The sequence below is a fragment of the Aedes aegypti genome, chromosome 2 (assembly GCF_002204515.2).
Source record: "Aedes aegypti strain LVP_AGWG chromosome 2, AaegL5.0 Primary Assembly, whole genome shotgun sequence".
In the NCBI taxonomy this organism is placed as follows: domain Eukaryota; kingdom Metazoa; phylum Arthropoda; class Insecta; order Diptera; family Culicidae; genus Aedes; species Aedes aegypti.
In genome coordinates, this window is record NC_035108.1 from 468,594,435 (window position 1) to 468,619,090 (window position 24,656).

The 24,656-nt window shown below is 43.4% G+C and overlaps 1 protein-coding gene and 1 long non-coding RNA gene across 2 annotated transcripts in view; one reads left to right on the forward strand and one right to left on the reverse strand.

The window, feature by feature from the left end:
* LOC5568095 (protein brunelleschi) overlaps window positions 1-21,515 on the reverse strand; it is a 30,591-nt gene extending 9,076 nt beyond the window's left edge. The window contains exons 1-2 of the mRNA XM_001651969.2: window positions 20,718-21,515; window positions 13,424-15,198 (exon numbers count right to left, since the gene is read on the reverse strand). Coding sequence (XP_001652019.2) covers window positions 13,424-15,198; window positions 20,718-20,910 — 1,968 coding nt within the window. The 5' untranslated portion in view covers window positions 20,911-21,515. The remainder of the gene's footprint in view (window positions 1-13,423; window positions 15,199-20,717) is intronic.
* LOC110677230 lies at window positions 5,567-6,150 on the forward strand. The gene is made up of 2 exons (XR_002501040.1): window positions 5,567-5,965; window positions 6,024-6,150. It is a non-coding gene; the product is annotated as an uncharacterized LOC110677230 (long non-coding RNA).
* Window positions 21,516-24,656: the final 3,141 nt, after the last annotated feature.

Sequence of the window (24,656 nt, forward strand, 5' to 3'; positions counted from 1 at the left end):
CATGTTTTAAAAATATATGGATAATAATACATGCATTCTACTAGGAGTTACAGAACAGAATCGCTCGAAAGTGATCAACTTCACCCCATTTTACGGTATATGACTTTACCCATTACGCGCTGTTGAAGTGCTGATTGCACTCCACACATAAGAGCAAATATTTCCGCCTGAAAAACGGTGCAGTTTATACCAAGTGAGTAAAACTGATTCAGCCTTAGCTCACGAGAATATACTCCTGCACCAGCTCTACCTTCAAGAAGGGAGCCATCAGTGTAACATACTATATTTGTTCGTCGATAGCTCAGAAAAAACACAATTCGGTAGAAATTGGATGGTTCTGGGCGGGAGAATCAAACACGCGCGTCTTCGGTTCACAAAGTTTCGGTGTATTCTGATTTTTCTCCTCTACAGTGTTGCCTGATGGGCCAATGATATTGAGATAGTGAAACGGTTACAAATTATTTGCGCAGTGCGCCCAAACACTCTCCCCCCGTTGAGGCTTCAGGCTCAACAGAAGGTAACAAAGCAACCTTGGTGATTGCTCGCTTGAAACTGTTGCTCGACGTCTTTACTGTCACCACTCTGACAGCACCATCATCGCCGGGGTGTGTAGCGATTATTCGACCTCGTCGCCACTGCTGTGGGGGCAGATTCTCGTCGATCAGCAGGACCAACGAACCTACCTTGAACTCCTTCACTCCATCGTGCCACTTCTGACGACTCTGTAGATGGTGGAGATATTCCCGGGACCATCTACTCCACAAGTGCTGTTTCATGGATTGCACATGCTGCCATCTGCTGAGACGTCCTACCTTCTCATCTTCATACGATGGCTCCGGAAGAGCAACAGCGGACCGGTTAATCAAAAAATGCGATGGTGTAAGCACAGCCATATCGTTGGGGTCTTCGGACATCGGACACAAAGGCCGTGAGTTAAGGATGGCCTCCGTCTGCGCCAGGAATGTGGTCATCTCCTCGTACGTGAGTTTGGTTTCGCCTACGACTCGCTTCATATGGTGTTTCATAGACTTCACTCCTGCTTCCCAAATGCCCCCGAAGTGAGGGCTCCTCGGGGGAATGAAATGCCATCTGATTCCCTTGAGACTGCAGAATTCATCCAGCTTGCGTTGGTGTTGTTGATCGTTGAATAAATCTCTCAATGCAGCGAGCTCATGATTGGCACCCACGAAGCAAGTGCCATTATCAGAATGGATGTCAGTTGGCAGTCCACGACGGCTCGAAAATCGTTGCAAAGCGGCGATAAAGTTGTGAAAGGTTGGACACTAATTCGAAATGGATTGCCTTTACCGCCATACACACAAAAACGACCACGTACGCTTTTGCTAATCTTGAACCTCTTCCTCCTGTTTTCAGCATAAACGGTCCAGCATAATCGATACCCACCTTGGAGAATGGCGGTGAGGGATTGACTCGCGATTCCGGTAGGTTCCCCATGAACTGACTACCAGGCCTTGGATTTTGCTTCGCACAGACTTGACACTTCGAAGTAACTCGTTTGATCACCGCTTTTGCTCGTAACGGCCAATATCGCTCACGGACGATGGCCAGCAGTCCGTTTTGGCCAACATGGAAATGCTCTTCGTGCAGCTTTCGTATCAGGATCGTCGTAATGTGATGTCGTTCAGGCAGTAACACCTGATGCTTACCTTCGTAGGGAATAACGGAATATTTCAAACGGCCTCCAACTCGTATCAGGCCGTCATCACCCACGAATGGAGCCAGATTGGATAGAGGGTGTCGCTTGGTAGACCCTTCCTTGAACATCTTCAAAAGGTCGCCAAATACCTCCCTCTGGAGTACCAATAGCATGTTCTTCGCCGAACGAACCATTTCGTCGGCGGTAATATTCGATGTTGAAGAAACTTTATGCACCACCAGGTTGATAAAACGCTCGATGTACACCCACGCTCTCAGCATCCTTCGGTAGTTGCTGCACCTAGTCCGATTGATCGGTGGTTCTGATTTCACAACAGCCAGTACTTTGTTCGTCTTGACCTCTGGAAGCTCTGACTCATCGAACGGTTCCGACGAATCTTCTGGAAGCTGTGATTCCCATAATTCAGGAGCACCACTCCACCACAGTTCGTTGTGCAGGAGATCCTCCGGAAGCGCGCCCCTTGATATAACATCAGCAGGGTTGTGGCCGGTTGGAATATACCGCCACGTGTATCCTCGAGTAAGCTCTACCGTTGTAGCAACGCGGTTCGACACAAACTGCTTCAGTGTCAACGGAGATTTTTTGAGCCAGCATAAAACAATTTTTGAATCACAGTGGAGGATCACATCATCGAATGGAACTTGCATCGATGATACTACTTTCTGGGTGAGCTCTGCCAACAATTTTGCGCCGCACGTTTCGAGTTTGGGAATCGTCTGCATTTTGAGAGGCGCCACGCGTGATTTGCTGGCAACCAAATTTACACTAATAGTGCCGTCCCTGTCGACACTTCGGATGTACAGCACGCCGCCGTAGGCACGCATCGATGCGTCCGAAAAACCATGGAGTTGAATGGACACTGCATCTTTGGAGATTAAACATCGCTGCTTTTTCATTTCGTTGATTGCTGGCATCTGTTCACGGATGAGCCTCCACCTGTACGAAAGCTCGTCTGGTAATAGTTCGTCCCACGGTAAACCTTGACGCCAAATATCCTGCATAACCAGTTTGCATGTTGTGACGATGGGGCCAAGAAATCCAGCAGGATCGAAGAGCTTGGAAATCTCCGATAACACAATTCGCTTGGTCCAGTTCATGTCAATCGGCCGGGGGACACGGAAGGCGAAATAATCCTCCATCGGGTTCCATATTAGTCCAAGTGTCTTGATGGAGTTATTTATATCAGCATCTTCGAAGTGAACTTGTTTCTCGTGCAGCTCGACTGGAATCGCTTGCAGTACTTCGGCGCTATTGGAACAAAACTTGTGTACGCCGAATCCTCCTCGATGTAGCAACTGCGTTAGCTCCGTGTAGATTTGAATAACTTCAGCCGTCGATGAACCACCAGTTAAAAAGTCGTCAATGTAACTATCCTCGATGATCACCTTCGACGCCAGTGGGATATCCTTGCCTTCATCCGATGCCAATTGTACCAGTGCCCTTGTTGCGTGGTGTGGTGAGCTGGCAACACCGTACGTTACCGTTTGTAACTCATACACTTTTAGCTTGCTGTCGTCATCCAGCCATAGGATCCGTTGATACTTGCAGTCCTCCGTGTGCAGTCTGACCTGCCGGTACATTTTTGGGATATCTGCTGTGAGCACCACTTGGTGTGTACAGAATTTCAATATGATTGAGAGTAGGTCGTTTTGCACAGTGGGCCCAACAGATAGCGTGTCGTTCAACGATAAACCTGACGTGGTCTTCGCTGATGCATCAAATACTACTCTTGTTTTAGTAGTCGAGCTGGACATCTTATAGACTGCATGGTGCGGAATATAGTAGCCACCGTCGTTGATGGGCTCGACTTCCTTCATGTGTCCTAATGTGAGGTATTCCACCAAAAATGAGGAATATTCGTCGTGCTTCGATGGATTTTTGGACAGCGCCATCATGAGTTTGTCCAAACGCTTCCGGGCATTGTTGTAAGAGTCGCCTAGTTGACCCTGTTGGCTGTTGAACGGAAGTCGGACGACATACCGCCCTTCGTCATCACGAGTATGGGTTTTAGTGAAGTGTTCTTCAACGGCAGCCTCAGCTGGATTCTATTTCCCAAAACTTCGACATCGCTTTGTTCAGCTCTTCTTCATAACGGTTTAGTTGGCACACACGCGGGCATGGTTTGGCTTTCCTGGTCGGCACCGATCCGCCAACGACCCATCCCAATTCCGTCTCAGCTAGCGTAAGCGAGTTGTTGCCGATCTTATGGCGACCTTCTTTAATCAGATCGAAGAAAATTTCGTTCCCGATAATAAGGTCAATCTCTCCAGGGGTGTGGAACTGAGGGTCAGCTAGCTTCAGCCCTGGTGGTAAGGGCCAGAATCGGGTGTCAACTTCAATCACGGGCAAGCTCGACGTGATTCGTTTTACGACCAGGAAATCTAGGATGGATGAGGCAAAAGAATTAATGCAGGAAATGAACTTCGTGGACAACTGATACTCAACTTGGGTTTGTATGTCGTTTAGACCACAAACTGGTAGATTCACGTGATCCATTTTCAGCTTCAATTTGCGTGCTAGCTTCTCGGTGATTAGGTTGCTATCAGATCCTGAGTCTAGCAAGGCACGACATCTGATGATGGTATCGCCGTGTCCAACTAGCATCACTACCGCCGTTGAGAGTAGTACTTGGCGCTTGCTCCTATCGACGTTAGCACAAAGGGACACCGCAACATTTTGCTGCTCAGTAACGGTTGCTTGATTGCTGGTTGGTGCCGAAGGAATCGTTGACTGGGCTTGTTTCACTTCATCACTTTGTTCTGGAACTGAGGTAGCACGGGTATCGCTGGAATGCAGAAGACTGTGGTGTTTGCGACCACAACCCTGCACCTTGCATCAGGATTCCGATTGGCATTCACTCACTCGATGTTTCGCTTTCAGACAATTGAAGCATAAATTCCCTTTAGTAACAACGGACTTGCGCTCCGACAAGGTCATGTTTTTGAAGGTTGAGCACCGGAAGATTGGGTGCTCGTCTTTGCAGCAGGTGCAAACTTCCGTTGTGGTTTGAACGAACGACTTGAGTGGAGTTTGCGGCTTCTGTCCAATTGCTTGACGTTGCTTACTTGGGGGAGCTGACGGTTGCTGCGTTGGATGTTGCTGGAACCGGCTTGTGCGCTGCAGAACACGACCACGCTCCCGTAGGAATTCCATAAATTCAACAAAATCGGGCAACTCTCCGACTCCAATTTTCAGCTCCCATTGTTCCTGCGTTTCTTTGTCGAGCTTCTTGTACACGATATTCACCAACACCAGCTCGGCCAGACCTTCAACTGGATAGCCGTGTCCAGCCAATGCATCGATGTGTTTTGCACAAATTTCGACCAGCTTGGTGATGGATTTGCCGCGATTCTCTTTTGCAACTTTTGGGCAATCCAGGATGGCATCGATGTGAGTGTCCAAAATTAATCGCTTGTCCTCGTATGCGTCTTCCAAGATCCTCCAGGCAGCATCGTAGTCATTGTTATTTACAATGTCCTGGTCAATCTTATCCTTCGCTTCGCCGGTGAGGGCGTTTCGTAGGTGTAATATTTTCATGGCAGGGGTCTCCTGTGTATACCGCGACATGATGCTTTGGAACAGATTCTTAAAACTGTACCAGTTCTGCGGATCACCATTGAACGTTGGAAACGGAGCCTGCAGATGGGAAACTGATGCTGCGGCTTGGACGTAAACGGGGTTTGGGGCCGCAGCGACCGCTGATGCGTTCGGCAGTTCCGCCAGCTTGTTCGTCAACTCCGTCTGAGCGATCCTCCCTTGAAGCTTGACATAAACCTCGTTGTGGAGCTGCTCGAAGTTGGTGTACTCTTGTCGATGCTCTGCTCTTTGCTCTTTTGGCAGCAGAAGAGAAATGTCGCAATACGCTTTTTCAAACTCGTCAGCATTTCGGCGTACACTGAACAAAATCTCCCGCCTTGAATTGAATGATTCGTAATTCACAAGGCTGCATATCTCAAAATTCCTTATTTTGAATGATTTTGAGTGAATATGATGCATCCACTATTTGTTGAACAAAAATCATCCGATTCTGTGATGGCATTCAGCATGAATCCGTATGAAAATATGTTGATATTTGAATTATGGCAACATGAATGAATAATGTGCTTATTTTAAAAGATAATAATTTCCACCATGTCCCAAATCAAAAATCATTCAATTATGTTCTGAATGTCATATTTAAGACTAATGATGCTAGACATAATATCATCCTTGTCAACTGTAGTAAAAAATGGCGGTTGCAACAGTTCCCGCGTGCAGAGTTCGGAGTTTTTCGATTTGATTTAACAGGTAATTGGACTTTTTGATGGCCTTATTGTTATCTGTACAAACTGATTATTATATTTAGGAGCACCAAACATCATTTGTAGCTAAAGATGAAGGATTGTTGGCTGGATCAAGGACTCGTTATTCAAATAGGCACCTCACGCCAAGTCACGATGGTCGTCGATTCAAGATTGATAATTTTTATACTTTTAATGCAGCTAAACAGTTCGTGGAAATAAATAATTATGTGCATTGAACAATTAAGAAGCCTTGCTCTTCGATTTGCAATTATTTAAATATCTTATTGGTATTTCATTCAATATGTTTACATTTAGATGTATGATGATCATTCAATTATCGATCGCTTTTGGAAACAGACAATTCATTCCATGATTGGATGATTTTCATTCAGTGTGATTTGTAAACAGATGATTTTCATGCAGATGAAAATCATCTTGAATGTGTCTGAAAATAGGAATGGGGCTCGGATGAGGCAAAAATCATTCAATGTATGGCGGGAGATTTCGTTCAGTGTAGATTCTCCTCAAACAGCTTCAACAAATGAATACTGACCGATTCAGCGTCCAATGAATCATTCATCCGCATGAGTTTATCGACGAGCATGTCTCGCCGATCGACCAGCACTTCCAAATTTCTCTCCATGATGCGACTCCTTTCTTGGGCTTGTTTTTCTGCTTTCTGTTCCGCTATAGTTTTCACTACACTGCTTGAAGGTCCCGATAAAGCGTCCAGAATGTTTCTTCTCGGGATGAATTTTGAGAACGGTCCACGGGGCGTCTCAGAATCACTCATTCGTAATTATTTTCTTTGCCTCTTCTATGGCCACTTTTGTTTTGTTTGTTTTCAAACCACTTTCACACATGACAGGCCAAACTGTCAAAATGGCTTCGGTTCAACCGGTTGAACCGATTCGTTCGCAGGATAACTTCCACGATTGCTTCAGTGCCACGGGCACACACACACTTTTTCACTGACGCGTGTTGTCACGGACACACACGCAGGCAGCTGGCAACATTTTTCGTTCGCCTCCACTTTTTTCAGTGCTACGAGCACACGCACACAACTCCGTTTTGCCAAAATGGCGAGCTTCTTCCGTGCCACGGGCACACACTTGGTGGCGCAACGCCGACCGATTTTTCTTCGCCAGTTGGGACAAACTGTTCACCAATTTCACCAAGATGGCGGCTGTCCGGAACAGCTGGTGGCTAAGCTCCACCAAAGTTCACTTCACACTTATCCGAAATTAGCACCGGGCTAATGGCGTTCCGACGGAAACCGGGAACCACTCCAAATTCTCCGAAGATCCGGGAGAACGGACCAAAAAATGTTCGTCGATAGCTCAGAAAAAACACAATTCGGCAGAAATTGGATGGTTCTGGACGGGAGAATCAAACACGCGCGTCTTCGGTTCACAAAGTTTCGGTTTATTCTGATTTTTCTCCTCTACAGTGTTGCCTGATGGGCCAATGATATTGAGATAGTGAAACGGTTACAAATTATTTGCGCAGTGCGCCCAAACAATATTGTTTGACATACTTTTTTCCAAATAGCCAGACGTCCACTCTTCCCGTGAAGGGAATTGTGTGGTAAATGTCCTGTAAGGAAAGTGACAAGCAATTGTGAGATCACTTGGAGCAAGGACAATTTTGTCCCAATTCACCAAAAGTGGAAACAACGAAGTGTGTGTAGATCTACGATTCACTGGATTTTTCACCAGTAGATCCAGTACCCATAAACGGTAAGAGCAAGAAAGTGCTTCTTGTTTAAGATATATGTGTAGTGGCGCAACGTCGAAAATGGCCTCAAGCGCTGCTGTGGGAGTTGTAGAGAACGCACCAGACATCGCCAACAAGCACATCCTTTGGAGACGGCCCAATTTTGATTGGATTGTTCTCACTTCGCCCTTTTGTCACCACACAAGACATTCATATGCCAATATTGGTCGAACAACTGTTGTGTAAATCCATTTGATATATTTGGGTTTGACCGAAGGCCATGCACGCTTTTTTGACACTGAAATCAATGTGATGTGTCCATGAAAGTTTGGAATCTAGAATGACTTCGACATACTTTACTTGATCAGTCACATTAATCCCAGTGCCAAAAAGACGTAAAGGTCGAATTCCATCGCGGTTTCGTCTTTCCGTAAAAAGAACAATAGATGTTTTATTCGGGTTAACCGAAAGGCCATATTGGCGACACCAACTCTCGTTTACCTGTTGGAATTCAATGGTATATTATATTACTAAATACGAGTTTCATTTAATAACTAATAGTATGGTATTTATTGGTAAAATTACTTGAGAAATAATCCAAGAAATGTTTGGACGAATGTTCTGGAATAATTCCTGAATAAACCTGGAAAAATCTCATAGATATATTTGTATGAAATCAAATATCCTGGATTAACTGTCTGGAGTAACTTAAGGAGACAGTAGAAAAATCTACGGAACAATTGATGAAGGATTTCCCGGAGTAATCACAGCAGAAGTTCTTAAAGCCTTTCCTAGGAAAATCCACAGCAGTAATAATTAAAAAAACCTGACTTAATCCACCGATGGTGAGACTGAACCCTTCTTACATTTCCATACAGGTATGAGATAATTATTATTCATCATTCATTTGGAACCTTGTACCAGTACAGTGGGGATTCGCTCGTTGGGGTTCCGCTACATGGAATGACTCGATGGTTGGATGTTCGCTGGTTGGAAAATATTCCAACTAAAAGCACTCAAATGTCAACAGAAAATGTCAAACTGACTTTGACGTCTGAGTATCGTCGCTTTGAAGTCTCCATATATAGAACAAATGCGTATGTATATGTGCGTTTTGTGACGATTTGCTGTCCAGATGCGTTCGTGTGGAGCATTTTCACCAGCTGTCAGTCTTTCCTACTAACGGGTCGGATTCGCTAGATGGAAGGCAGTCGTGTTCCAACCAGCGAATCCCCGGTGTATAACTAAACTTTAGGATGTTGTGACTATGTTCTATCTGCCCTAATAGTTTAATGGTTTGCGAAAAAGTCCAGGAAACTGCACGTCAAAAGGCGGATATTGAACTTTATTAGTTTTCATACGCCTATTATCATAGTTTAAGAGGGTCTATAAACCCATGTTGCCATCCTGTAAAATAATATCGAAAAATGAAAAATTGATGTCCTAAAATGATTTTGCCAGCGATTTTTTTTTAAGATTTATGTGCAGGTTTAAATTAAAAAAAGGATTATTTTAGAGATTTTTGAAAATAAAGATTTTTATCTCTGTAATTTATAATTCGATTGCAATATGGTTGTGAATGATATCCGAGCTTTCAATCGACGAAAAAAGAGCTGAAATTGGATTAAAAATAGCTGAGAAATTGATCAAAATGTAAAAAAATGAATATTTCAGAGAAATTTTTTTTCCAGTACTTTAGAAAATTCTTCCAATGATATCTCTGAAACTAGTAATCCGATTTCAATGAAAATTTGAAGGCTTATGATTGAATGTCAGAGCTTTCATTAGCCGATAAAAGAACTTAAATCGGTTCAAAAATGGCTGAGATATCGATCAAAATGCAGACAGTTGAAAATATTAGAATATGCTTTTTCTAGTACTTCACGATACTGTTTGAATCATAACTCTGTAACGAAATGTCCGATCGCAATGAAATTCAATAGCGTTCTATGGGAATGTTGTGGCTTTCTTTTAGAGCTAAAAGTGTTTAAATCGGTTGACAAACGGCTGGGATAATTGAGTGACATTTTTTGTAACACACACACACACATACACACACACATACACACACACATACACACACACATACACACACAGGAAATTCGGCTCAGCAAGAAAGCCTGTCTGGAGGAGCTCTGTCGCAACGCCAATTCAAATCCGTGGGGTGACGCCTACAGAGTTGCAATGGCGAAGTTGAAGGGCCCAGCTGTACCACCCGATAGGTGTCCGGAGAAGATGAAGACCATCATTGAAGCGCTATTCCCCCGGCACGAACCGACGAGCTGGCCGTCCACACCTTACGGAGCTCAGGATAACGACGAAGAAGAAGCCCAGGTAACGAACGATGAGCTGATCGCGGTGGCGAAAGCCTTTAAAACCAGGAAGGCTCCGGGACCAGACGGTATCCCCAACGTAGCTCTGCAAGCAGCAATCGAAGAAAACCCGGATATGTTCAGGATCGTACTGCAAAAATGTATCGAGGAGGGTAACTTCCCCGACATTTGGAAGCGACAAAAGCTGGTGCTGCTGCCTAAACCAGGCAAACCTCCTGGAGATCCTTCAGCATATAGACCGATATGTCTGCTGGACACAGTTGGCAAAGTGCTGGAGCGAGTAATCCTAAACAGGCTTACGAAATACACGGTGGGAGAAAACGGCCTGTGCGACATGCAGTTCGGCTTTCGGAAAGGTAAATCCACCGTTGATGCCATCCGAACGGTCATGGAAGCTATGGATACGGCGCGGAAGCAAAAGAGGAGAGGAGATCGGTACTGCGGTGTGGTCACTCTAGACGTAAAAAATGTCTTCAACAGTGCCAGTTGGGCTGCGATCGCCGAATCGCTGCACAGATTGGAGGTCCCCGAGTATCTTTGTAAGATTTTGAGGAGCTACTTTCAAAATCGTACACTGATCTACGAAACAGACGCTGGGAAAAGGTGCACGACAGTCACAGCGGGCGTCCCACAGGGTTCTATTCTTGGCCCGACTCTCTGGAACGCTATGTATGATGGAGTGTTGAAGCTGAGCTTCCCCCGGGGTGTGAAGATCGTCGGCTTCGCGGATGACGTGGTGCTCGTAGTCATCGGCGAATCACTAGAGGAAGTAGAGATACTTGCTACCGAAGCAGTAGACGCCGTGGAAGAATGGATGCGAGGGAAGAAGCTTGTGTTAGCCCATCACAAAACCGAAGTTGTGATGATAAGCAACCGAAAGGCAGTGCAGAAGGCGAGAATCTCGGTTGGACAGTGTACCATCGACTCAAAGCGGGAAGTCAGACACCTGGGAGTGATGATCGATGATCGGCTGAGCTTCAACAGCCATGTCGATTATGCATGTGAGAGGGCCGTGAAGGTGATATCAGCTCTATCCCGGATCATGCCCAACAACTCAGCGATCAGCAGCAGCAAGAAGCGACTACTGGCGAGCGTGTCGACGTCGGTACTCAGATACGCTGGCCCCGTGTGGGTGACAGCACTGCAGACGAAGAGGAACCGCTCCCGGCTGAACAGTACGTTCAGACTGATGGCCATGCGTGTGGCGAGCGCGTATCGTACGATATCATCGGAGGCAGTCTGTGTGATTGCAGGATTGATCCCTATAAGCCTTCAACTCGAAGAGGACAGCGAGTGCTACAGGGACCGACGCACGCGGGGAATTCGGAAAAGAGCCCGGGATGAAACCATGAGGAAATGGCAACAGCAATGGGATAGCGCTGAGAACGGTAGATGGACCCACCGTCTAATTCCGTGCCTGTCGACGTGGGTAAACAGAAAACACGGAGAAGTGAATTTCCACTTGACGCAGTTTTTGTCTGGCCATGGCTGTTTCAAGAAATACCTCAATAGGTTTGGACACGCAAGATCGCCGTTATGCACCGGGTGCGGCGATGTTGACGAAACCCCTGAGCACGTGGTCTTCGAATGTCCGCGCTTCGAGCATGAGCGAGCCGAGATGACATCCGTCGTCGGCAATGACGTTAATGTGCACAATATCGTCCAACGAATGTGTGCCGACGAAGAGAAATGGGACGCGGTAAACAGAACTATCGTTCAGATGATGTCTCTTTTACAACGAAGATGGCGAGAGGAGCAGCGGCACTCTACACAGCGGACAGCACATGGCTCTGAATCGTTGGGGCAGCCGGAATCGTCGGACCGACCTTGGCGCTTGACAAGTCAGCCTGTTGAAGCGAGCATATGAAGGAGACCAACGGGCGCGACCGGAGTAGGCTAGATCCTCCGCCGGGGACTAGACCGAGTAGAGCGGGCGTAGCGTAATATCGGTAATAAGTCGTCAAGGCGCCTGCAAACCGGAAGTCATCCTCCAACCGGAATTGCAGGACCGACCTCGGCACTTACCGACCAACATCGCGTCGGAGTAGGCTATGTCCTTCCGCCGGGGACTAGCCGAGTAGATCGCGAAACAGCTCCGGCAAATGGTAGTCGGGGCGCCTGTGAACCGGAAGTTTCCCTCCACCGGAATCGCAGGACCGACCTCGGCATCAGCCCGGTCAGCTTCGGAGTAGGTTAAGTTCACCGTCGGGGACTAACTGAGTAGAACGCGTAGTTGCACCGGCAAATGGTCGTCGGGGCGCCTGTGAACCGGAAGTTTCCCTCCACCGGAATCGCAGAACCGACCCCGGACCTCAGCCCGGAAAGCATCGGTTCGGAAGATCTTCCGCCGTCGGGGAAATCTTTGTCGGAGTAGGATAGATCCACCGTCGGGGACTATTCTGAGTAGTCCGTAGCGAGTCACCGGCTTAAGTCGTCGGGGCACCAGTGAACCGGAAGCCATCCTCCAACCGGAATCGCTGGATCGACCTCGGCACTTCACCGGTCAGCAGCAGTGATGCGGGAACAAACGCGTAACGTTATCGGTTTCGGGAGACATTCCTACGTCGGGAACTCTCCGCTGGAGTAGGCTAGCTCCACCGTCGGGGACTATGCCGAGTAGCGATCGTGACAACCACCAGTTTTGGGTCGTCGGGGCGCCAGCGAACCGGAAGCTACCCTCCAACCGGAATCGCTGGACCGACCTCGGCATCCAACTGGTCCAACCTGGAGAACTCGAGAATCGGCGGATTAACAGCAGGCGCAACAGTTGCGCAGGGCTCTGGCGAGATGTCAGCCCCAAACACGTCGCAGCAGAGCAACGAAGCGTAGCAATGACAGAAGCGGCAGTAGAAACATGGCCCTGGCGTGATGCCAGCAGTACAAAGAGAGCAAGGGAAGTACAGGAGCGTAAGAAGCAAGGAGCAGTGCAGTGCTTAGCACAATAGCCTCCCCCATGAAGTAATGCCAAGAGGCAGTTCCGGGGGGAATGGCTCGTGGGCGAAGGTGGACTTTAGTCGGTATAAAAGAGTCCGACACTCTGGCGCACGATGGACGAATTCGATATGACTAGCCTCCATATCGAACGTGAAAAGCTGGGTTAGTTCGTAAATGTAATTAACCACCTTCTAAAAAAAAAAAAAAAAAAAAAAAAAAAAAAAAAAAAAAAAAAAAAAAAAAAAAAAAAAAAAAAAAAAAAAAACACGTACACACACACATACACACACGGACAAGTGCTCAGTTCGTACCCTTCTTATGGTTGTAAGAAGGGTAAAAAACTTGTGGATTATAGCTCAAAGAAATGCAGGAAAATCGGTGCAGAAACTTCTTAAATTAATTCACGGAAATACCTATTGTTAAAATATAGCGGCAGACAGGAACAGAATTGCAAAATTCTTAAAAAAAAGCTCACTCACCTTCAACGGCCTCAAGTGCGGCGCCAAGTCCTTAACCAGCAACTGGCTACACAGTGGCAAGTCCGTAAGATTGGCCGGTGGTATTACCGTGCCATTTTCCAGCACCAACGGAACCGGTGCTCCTTCGCACTGTGCGCTCAAGTTCTGCAACTGAAGCGCCATTTCCTTCTGCTCGTGAGGCGTCAAATGCTTCCACATGGTCTGCAGCAAAAACGTCATGTGCCGGGTGGCAAGAGCGGATTGGCCTAGGCGTCGTGCCGTTCCGACCATCTGCTGGAGGAGGTCGATCTGTAGCACCGGCCAACCCGTATTGTTCTCCAGCACTTCATGCGGTTCCAGCGAAAGTTTGTGGCCTGAGAAGCTCTCCAGCATCAAACGATAGCTTTGACCCCAGTCTGGATTGGTGTTGCTAACCGCTACGTGACGCCATGCGGCAAGCCTCTGACAGAAAGCTGCCTTCCGGTTGTATCCGATTTTCTGGTACAGGTCGGTGAGCACCTCAAATCGTCGAACTCGCTGCTGTTCGCTCATGTTCAGATTGATGTAGAGAACGTTTTGGAGGAACATCGCCACGTCTAGGTTTTTGGCTTGTTCGATGCAAATCCGCGCCGCTTTGAGGGCGGCTTCCGTTTCAATGATACCAGCATTTCGGTACTTGCTGTAGTTGATGATGGCTTCCCGATAGCGAGCTGGGATTTCCTCTGGTTGGAGGATATTTGGCGGAAACTTTTGGGCGGTGGCTGATTTATTCACCAATGTTCCGGAGTCCGTGAGAGAGGATGAACTCCCGCTGGCTGTGCTTCCTCCGGATCCCGAGGAAAAGGTTGAACTGATGGAGGAGGCTGATGAATTTGAAGAGGCTGATGTTTTATCCGGAATGGAGGAGGTTTCCGAGTTCAGATTGATCATCATGTCGGATTTCTTCTGCTTGAAGTTGGATCCGTTGGTGGAATCGCCGTTGTAGCTATTGGTCAGTAGTTGATTGCGGGCGAGATTGTACTTCTGCGGGGAGGAAGTGTTTTCTTGTAGACTAGAGTTTCGTTGAATCGACATCGTGTAGCGAAAGTTAGGATAGAGTAGAATAGCCGATGCAGCGCAGAGACCTTCGAAGGCAGCTCCTAACCAAAGCGAATCACTTATGGCACGTAGGGTTTCACTAGCCGAGTGAAACAGATTCAGTGATTCGGCCACTAAGCCAGCCTGGAGCGTCAAATCTCCCAGATGCTTCGTCATCCGTCCTATGCAGCGTTTTTTGTTGTTGCGACTCTCCAAATCCAGTCCAACGAAATCTTTCTTTTCGAACGGTGCCAACAGCAGGGGCACTTTGTCAATCTTCTCCCGGGTCTTTTCCAGACGCTTCAGCTCCAATATATAGTATAGAGAGGTAATGAATTCTGAAATCTTGGTCTCCAGATTCGAGCAGGGGTCGTTTTCCGGATAGCAAAAAGCTCGACTTTTGAAATTGGACGGCGTCTGGAAGCAGTTTTCGATTGTGGGGTCTTTCTTCTCCTCCAATCCGCTTGCGATCTTGTGCAGCTCCTCAACACTTGGCCCAAACAGCAAACATCGCGAATCGAACAACGTATTTGTGTATTTGACCTTGAGAGATTCGTGAACTCTGCACAGCTCATTAAGCTCATTTTGGTTGTCGAACTTTCCAACCGTTATCAACCCTAACAATCTCCGATGGGTTTGGAAATCTCCCCAGTCGTTGTTCTCGACCGGGTGGTCTCTTATGTAGCGAACCCAGATGTCTCTCGTTAGGCCGGATGAATCTGAAATAGGAACCAATCATTAGAAGAAATGTATTAGACATGGTTGGTAGCGACTAAGTACCCTTAAAATAGGAACTTTAGAAACCTTACTTATGCTTATGAAAATAGAGGCCAAAAAGAGACCGGACATGGAAAAAAGAGCCCAAAAAGAACCACTCAAATAACAGTAATCTTTAATCGATTTCGCTAGGAATCCGTCCAAGATTTTTCTGTAGGACATTTTCAAGAACTCAAGCAATAATGTCTCCAGATAAATCCTAAGTCTCCTTAGTGATTTCTTAGGATTTCCTCCAGAATAATTGTTCAGTTTTCAAACATTTCAGCCAAGATTTTCTCTTACGATACCTTTAGAAGTTACTCCAGTGATACCTCCTATGGTTACTTAACAATTTGTTTAGTTGACTTATAAACATTATAAATCGAACTAATAAATATGATTGCTCGATAAATAAACTAGAACCTACGTACTAAAAACCTGATTTTTTATTTAGTTCTAAATTCCTTAGGCGATGGAGCACTCCCTTAGCATTTTTGCTAGCGGACAGTTATTTCTGACGTCTTTCCATATTTTCAAAGAAATTTTTTATTTTATTACAGCAAAAAACGCAAATTTGTTAGAAAATATCTACGCGTACTTTTTTATTACAATTGTATTAGAAAAATAAATATCGTATAAAAATTTAAAGTATCTTAAAATAATAACACTAGATTTTGATGGACTTTTGTGAAAGTGCGCAGAGTTAGGAGCTACGCACAATAACGGACCGTAAATTCTTGAAAAATCTTTGCAGCGACCACTTTGCTTGAAAGATCTTTAGAAATGATGATGAGATCATGAAATGCGTTTTTTTTTTCAGTGGTACCGTGACATGCTCTATTACCGTGAAGTTAAAAAAATCAAATTTCAATCGATCAGATAAAAATAACGTATGATTATTTTCGAGTCTTTCATGTTTTATATAGTACCTAGACCGTTTTATATACTTTGCATAAAAAGTATGATTTGAACCATTATGAAAATTTTAATCATAGTCACAGTTGATGTTGTTTAACATACCAGTGTTCCAAATACCGTGCATTTGACCCTGACTGCCGGGTCACATTTTGAAACATCTCTCAATTGAACGAGCGAAACACATCAAAAATAAAACTTTCGTATCAAACAACGTATTGAGGTTTGCATGATTGATTCGGGAAATACAATATATATTTAATTTCGCCATTTTGGAATCATAACTGAAACACGGTATTTGGAACACATAAACAACCGTGCCCTAATACCGTGTGTTGGCATCAGGCGATTAAATTCTAAGTTCTATCATTATTTTTGTTTGTTTGTGTGTGCAACTTTAGTTCAAGTTTGTCATGGCTTTCTAAATAATACTTAATGTGCTAACGTTTGTGACAATCATTTAGAAAAAAAAATAATATAATATGCTAGAAATCCACACACACGGAATTAGAGCAGGTCACGGTATGTATAAAAGATACTTGACTGTTTTTCCTTGAAGTTCTTAGCAAATTTCTAGCATTTGTAAATTTTTGTCGAATTTCCTGGGAAATTTGAGTGGTTTCGGACTGAAATACTGGCCAGATTCTTTAAAATTCTTGTTTAGCGGAGCCTGGAAATCGTGAATTTGATTTTTGGTGAAGCCTCGTTTGGATTACTAGCTTGACTCCTTGCTCTATGACAAGGTTTTCATGAAGCGCCTGACGTGGTTTTGTATGATATTTACTGATTTACAGTGAATTCTTATGGAAACTTCCAGCGAATTTCTTGTGAGATCTTTTATGTATTCATTACGAGGTCTTTGATGAATCAATACATGACGCGATTTTTTAAGTCTGGTTTTAGATACATACAATTCCAAAATCTTTTTGAATGCCCTGTGAATTCTAGGGAATACACGAAACCCCAGACACCACTTGTAGTTTTACCCACTCGACTGAAAATAAATACTGTGACTGTTTAAAATATTTTGGAAATCAAATCAAATATCAAAAATTTCTATCATACGTCTGAAGAATATCAAGTTTCCAGATCATGATTACATCTCGTTTTAATTTTTTAGGCAGCCGAGAAAAAATCGGGAATTGCCAATTCCATGGAAAACTGGTTTTGATTTTGAGCCTCGTTTCTTCAGTAACTCGAACAGAAATTCTTTGACTAGCTTCTTAAAAAAATTTTAAAAAGATATTACCCAGGATTTTTTTTTTCCAGGGAATTGACAGTGACATTTTTCATGACATTATAGGAGAACTTGAAGAAAAAATCTCGGAAGTATCGCTATAACAAATTCTACACTAGGCTCTGATGAAACTTCCGTAGGAATTACAGATAAATAATTTATCTATAGAATTATTCTTCCCATATTCTCTGGAAAAAAATTGAAAGAATTTTTGCAATGAAACGTAGGTGGATTCACGAGGGAATTCAAAAAATTCTGAAGTGACTGGAGAAATAATTGAAAAAAAAATCGCTGTAGGAACTCCTCAAGGCCGCACGGTACGTCATAATAATCATTCTTTCTATTTGAAGAATCAAATCTCAAGTACCACTCAGTATATCGATGCAAAAAATCACTATAATTCTATAAATGTAGTGCACAACCTATTGAATTTTCAGCTATATCGGTTCACTAAAACTCGAGATTTGCTTCTGCAAACTTTCGATGATAATTGTTAGAATGCTACAAAGATAGGAAAAATAACACGATCTATCGTGTTACCTTAAAGATTTCTTGGAAACCTTCAACGGATTTCTTCAAAATTCTGAAATAAGCCCTTGGAGATTTTCTTGGAATAATTCCTCTGGGAACCTTTAGAAGATCTGCTAAAGTAACTGGACTCGATGGAAAATCTCTAGAGGAAATCCAGGACTACCATGTATGAACCATACTTTGCGCAACCAGAACCTAACTTTGTACACTTCCATGGCTGGTAGCGATTGAGTGCCTTGGAAAAAGGAACAAATCAACACTCAAAGCAACTTATTCTTATGAAAATCCACCGAGGAAACTTCCTTTGCGTTTTTAGTCAGCAGTTTCAGGCAAAATATTTGTTGTTTCAGCAGTTTCAGGCAAATATTTGTTGTCTGTGAGGCAAAATATTTGGTTTGAGGAGCATTTGAACAGTTTTGTAAATGTAATCACACAAGCGGGTTCATAATAGTCACGTCGGCAGCGAGCCGGATTACATGGGAATCAAATGGAAGGTCCATAATAGAAAACGTCAAATTGCTATTATGAACCCCGGGAGGGGTCCTCATTTCAATGTATATGTAAGCATCCCTCTACAGATTCTGTGATAATCTTGCTTGATTGTCTGTGAGATGGAACTCTAGGATTCCATTAGAATCTCGCCCTATCCCTCGTAAATTCGAAAGAACTAAAAATAATGTAAAAACGGGTGACAAATTTTTTTTTTTTTTTTTTTATTGAAAATTGGAGCGATTCATGCCTATTTAAGGCGTAAAATGGTATATAAGCTGGATTGGCGAATACCGCTACGTCTAACCTACGAGTTTTTCTTGTAATTCAGTGATAATTATATTCCTTTTGAATTTTAAAGATTATGTTGATTAATTTTTGTGTATCCGCCATGACAGCAGGAAATTTCTAAGAATCATGGAAACAATTATAAAGTTATCAAACTGAAACTTAATCTTTGAATTGTAAAAGGTACTGTGGACGAAACTGTTGATTTAAGATAGTAAAGAGGGAACTCGTAAGCAACACGTTTCAAGAAAACATTTTCAGGTTTGTTTTGAATAATATTATGAGAATAAATCTTTAAGCTTGTTAGTGGAATACTTTGACTTTATTATCTTCACAGAAACAATTAGATTTTTAAACGAGTAGCTATACAATTTTGTACTTTTGCACATACTCGAAACATTTATGACATTATGGACAATTTTGTACCGCGTTGGAGCTGATACGGGTCTGGTCACTTGACTTCTTAGATTTTTTTCTCCAAATCCGTGAAGTATTTCCAAAGAAAATCTTGTAAATTTTGAAGTTACTAATAATTAACAAGAATTTCTGAAAGGACTCCTGGACTCTTGAGGAAGTTTCAGAACATTTCCTAGATAAATTGCTAAGATAATAAAAAAAATCAATCGAATCTTGGGATAATAAACATGCCTGCAAGGCTTAAAACACACTAAAGTATTTTGTCAAAAATTCTAGAACGAACCTTTGTGGAAAATACCGGAAGAAATTCTGTAGTAATCTTCAGACAACAACTGGAGGATTCGGTTGTAGGATTAAAGGAAAACTATGTGGATGACTTTGGGGAAAAAATCAAAATTATGTCTGACGAAATTACTGGACGTAGTAGTATAGGAGTTCTCAAGGATTTTCTGGAGCAAATTCTGTAGAAATTCCTCGAAGCATATTTTTAAAAATAGCTGGAAGAATTTCTGGGAGAATTGATTGAGAAAACTCAAGAAGAATTTTTGGAAAGATCCTTGTAGGAGTCCCTGCAATTATTGTAGACATGGGTCTACCCCGTTTGGCATAATGCCATATGGCATAATGCCGTTTGGCATACAGTCGTTTGGCATAATGTCATTTGGCTGTTTGGCATAATCGCCATTTGTCATAACAACCGCTTGGCATGATTGTGAAAAACGTTGAATTTGATCAAATTCCTTCCATTGAGCAAAGGGACTGTTGATAAACTGCTCGCGATTGTACATTCTGCTGTTAATTTTTAATAGGACATACTGTAGAACTTCATTTTTGAAAAAAACCAACATCTAATAAAGCTCTTTTGGAATTGCATCATACATGGTTCCCGAGGCCATTATGTCCGGGATATTATAGCGCTATTATTATTCAAAAAATAACAAAAAATATGTCCAATGCCTAAGATTTGCCATGTTGTTTGAAAAAAAAAAACAACGAACATAATATTTTCTGACGCACATTATGGTCCCCCCATTGTAGTATCTTCCTTTTCAAATTATGCCAAACGACCATTATGCCAAACGACTATTATGCCAAACAACTGTTATGTCAAACGACTATTGTGCCAAACGACTTTATGCCAAACGACTGTATGCCAAACGGCATTATGCCAAATGGCATTATGCCAAACGGGGTAGACCCGGAAGAATTTCTGGGAGAATTGATTGAGGAAACTCAAGAAGAATTTTTGGAAAGATCCTTGTAGGAGTCCCTGCAATTATTGTAGACATAGTGTCCGGACAAATCACAAGGATAATTACTGAAGATTTTCCCCGAGAAGTCTAAAAAGTATATCTATTGAATCAGTACAGTCTATGAAGGTTTCTCTGGAGTCTGTAGAATTCTGAATCAAGATTCATTGCAAGGAAAAATGAGAATTCAAGAGACCATTTTAATTAAAATAAAGGTTTTGGAGGCCTTCCATAAAAAATAGGGACGTTTGAGAGACTTTCATTAAAAAATAGAGACCAAGTTTCTGAAACGACACCTGTTACCCCTGTTAGCCCTGAAGTTTGGTGATCACGCCCACTTCCCGACCATATTTACCCGGTATTTTAACGTTGTTTATCCGCTGGATCCGTTCGAATACTCGCTGCAGGGATCGAGGCTTCAGGGGACCGATTCCACGCACCAGTATCAGCATAGAACCGTGATGGTAGTGATGCTGCTCGTAATCGGGATGCGCCATTATCGGATCTCCTGGACCTTGCGATAACATATAGCTTACAGAGGATCTCATTTAATCTTCATTTAATCGCACTTCGGTGTTGATCCCTTCCACTCTTCTAGCTTAACTTCCAGTCACACACACACACTCGGAACGCAATTCCCGGAACCAGCCGGAAGAACAGTTCCGGAACTACGGGAAACGGCCCTTGTTTTTATTACTCCATCGCAGCAGAAGAAGAAAGCTTCTCGCGAGCAGCTCTTTCACTTTGACACATCATCTTTTTCGTCTTGTCCTCTGCGCTTCTGTTCGCGATACGCTTTTTTGCCACTTCTTGCCACAGTTGCCACACAGCTTTCGTATATTATCGTAGTTCCTGTTGGTGTTGTTGTTATTCAATATTGCTGCTGCAGCAACTTTTCCTCCCGACTGGAGACTGAATCAAAACAAAGCCCACTTCAGAAGAATGGAATCAAAAATCCCCCGCCGCACTCTGGACCGATTTTCACACCGTCACGAAACTAGCCAAATGCACTGCGAGATGGACACTTTTCATCCGGAATTTCCCCGATAATTAGCACTTTTTTGAACGAGATCTACGCACAGAGACGATGCAGAAGATCATTGGAAAACTTTTGTCACACAATCTCGCTGTAGCACAAAAAAAAGGTGAGCGATGACAGATGGGCGTTACGTTGCAGGAGAAAAAAGGAAAAAAATCAAAACAAAAACGGTGTCATTGGACGTTACTGTGCGTTAGACGTTTGTAATGGACTGTAACCAGCACAGATGCTGGTGGAACAGACGAACCACTTGCAATTATAGGCCGGTTCAATGCCGATTCTGTTCTGAGAAACAGGAATTGATTTCTCGCGTAACTTTTCAAAACGTCCTAAGTAACAAATGTAAACAAATCGAGATTATCATTGCAAATTATTTGCGTTGCACCACTTAGCAGCACACTAGAACACTCGTTCTGATATATCAACAATAAATTAATCTATTAAAAGCTTAACAAAAGACCAATGTTCAAAACTGCATCGCTTTTAATCAATTGTTACATTGGACCTTTGATCAGAGAACCAACCACATGTCCTATGTAACATTTATGAATAAACACGATTCTAATGTTACATTGGACATTACTGAATAAAGCTTTGAAATGGAGTTTAAAAGGTAGAATGATTTGTAGAAGCGTGTCTGAGACACTACTTAGATGTATAGAATGACATAATAACTGCTTCTCAATCATTTCAGTCGATATTTTCAGAGTCGCACTGCCTCGCAAAATTGAAAACGCTCAAGTGACAAAAAGAGAATGAGTTACACAAAACGGTATTTTGGTTTTTTTGCCAAATCATGTTTTACCGTTTCGATGGATTGGATCAGCTGCAACTTCTCTTTTCATATTATTAGCGCATTGCATGCATATAGGGGAATGATATTGAGCACAAGATTGAGCATCATGATGTCATTGTATTAATCTGATTCAGATGCATGATCGATCAAGCGTATAAATATGCTTCCCGGCAGCAACACGAGCAACGTACATGCGCGACTTGCTCACACATATTTTCAGAGCGATCAATCACCGAAGAGAGGAGAAGCTGTATGTTGTTAGGCGTGGGCTCCTTTCTCAAGTTCCTACAACAAGATGGACGGCGTCGTCATCGTCATCATTCCCCACCGCAATAGGGTCCTAAAGCCCTGTCTCAATTTTAGTACCAAACGCTTAAGTTTAGGGCAGAAACACATGTTTACTCAATTTTTGATTGATTTTCATTAATTTAAGTACAAAAAACATTTTTTTATGATTTTGTCACACCTTTTGGTTTAAACTCAAATGTTGGGTATATTTTGTTTTCCGTGTCCCTTCCGAAATGTCAGATAGGAACAACCCCAGTGTTCAAACTATATGCCCTGTGGCATTTTTGTCGAAAAAGTGAATGTCAAACAAGATCACAAGTGTCAAGGTTCATATTCGAAACCATTTTTAAAATTGAAGTTTAAAAATGTTATAGCCGTTATTTGAGCTGGAAAACTTGCTAAAGTAGTTGCAATAACATGTTCTTTCGTATTATTAAATAAAAACATGAATTCATTAAACATTTTAGGACCCAATTTCTCGCGTAACAACTCTAAAGGGCCAATGATCAAATTGTAAACAAATCGGGTTCTGATACCATTCGATAGCATCTACCAACAACCACAAACTATGCAAACATTGTCAACATAATCATAAAACTTACCTTTATAAACTCGATTTTCAAAACGGCCAACAACCGCTTTTTACCAAATCATTCATTGGCCCACTGCTTGAAACGGCCAATGATCGGTTCTCGCTTTATCAAGAGGGCCTACAATCGGAAAATTTCGCAAACTGTCATTGGCCTTAGCATGGTGAGAGGCCAATGACTCTCTCTTGCTCATTCATTGAAAACCGAAAAGGCCTAGCTTTGGGCCAAGCACGCTAATAAAATTCAATTTTGGCCATTAAAAAAGGCCCATGCCTTGTTGAAAATCGAAAATGGGCCAAGCATTTAAACTCATCATTTTTTCCACATTTTTGTCAGTTTTCAGGAACAAATCGATTATTAGCGTGTAGTAATAGTAAATCGTCACTCAACTAGCAAAAAATCACATTGATTGATTTGAATACTGAGAAATAGGAATTGAAAATGTGGTGAGTAATATTCAAATCGAATTTTCTCAGAGTCAACGATCTGAGGATTGGCCCTTTTGAATTGTTACGCGAGATTTCTTGTTTCAACCGACGGCTGGTGCTGATTGCAACACAGCCGTCACCACCACCACGTCATGCAGTGGGAAACTCACACATGATCATGTGGGCGAAACCGTCATAAAAACGGGGGAAAAATTGAGGGAGAATCAGTGAGAGAGCAAAATGTCCTACATACAGCTCAACGTTTCCCTTCCTTCTGTTGTTACATAGGACACATAGACGGAGGGGAAGAAATGACGTCGTGGGATTGAATGAATCAAAACAAAGCATAGCTGGTGTCTCCAACTAGCACACCGCAACAAAATGTCGATATTTTCAGAGTCGCTCTGCCTCGCAATATTGAATACGCTTAAATATTAATAATAATATTAATATTAATAACAAAAAGAGAACGAGGTACACAAAACTGTATTTTGGCAAGGCAGCAAGACGAGCAACGTGCATGCGCGACTTGCGCACATATAGGTATTTGCAGAGCAATAATTCACCGAAGAGCGGAGAAGGTGTATGTATTTGTTTGGCATTGGTTTCCTACAACACAATCGACGGCGCCGTCATCGTCATCATTTCCCACCGCTATTTCTTGTTTGCGCCGAATGCAACACAGTCGTCACCACCCATCGTGCAGTGGGTAACTCACAGGGCGCTGCCATAGTAAGGGCGCTGCCATAGTAAACGCGTCGAGCGACGCGTGCGCGTGTGCGAGCCCGCAAAGCAGAATATCAACAACAGGAAATCCTTTGATCGCATCGCGTTCGCGGACGCGGACGCGTTACTATGGCCGCACCGTAAACGCGTCGAGCGACGCGTGCGCGTGTGCGAGCCCGCAAAGCAGAATATCAACAACAGGAAATCCTTTGATCGCATCGCGTTCGCGGACGCGGACGCGTTACTATGGCCGCACCGACACACGAACAAGTGTGGGCGAAACCAGCATTGAAACGGGGAGAAGATTGAGAGAGAAACAGCGAGAAAGCAAAAAGTCCCATGTACAGCTCAACGTTTTCCCTCCTTCTGTTGTTACATACACGGAGAAATATTTTTACCTAATTTTTGAGTTTACTTTATCCATAAT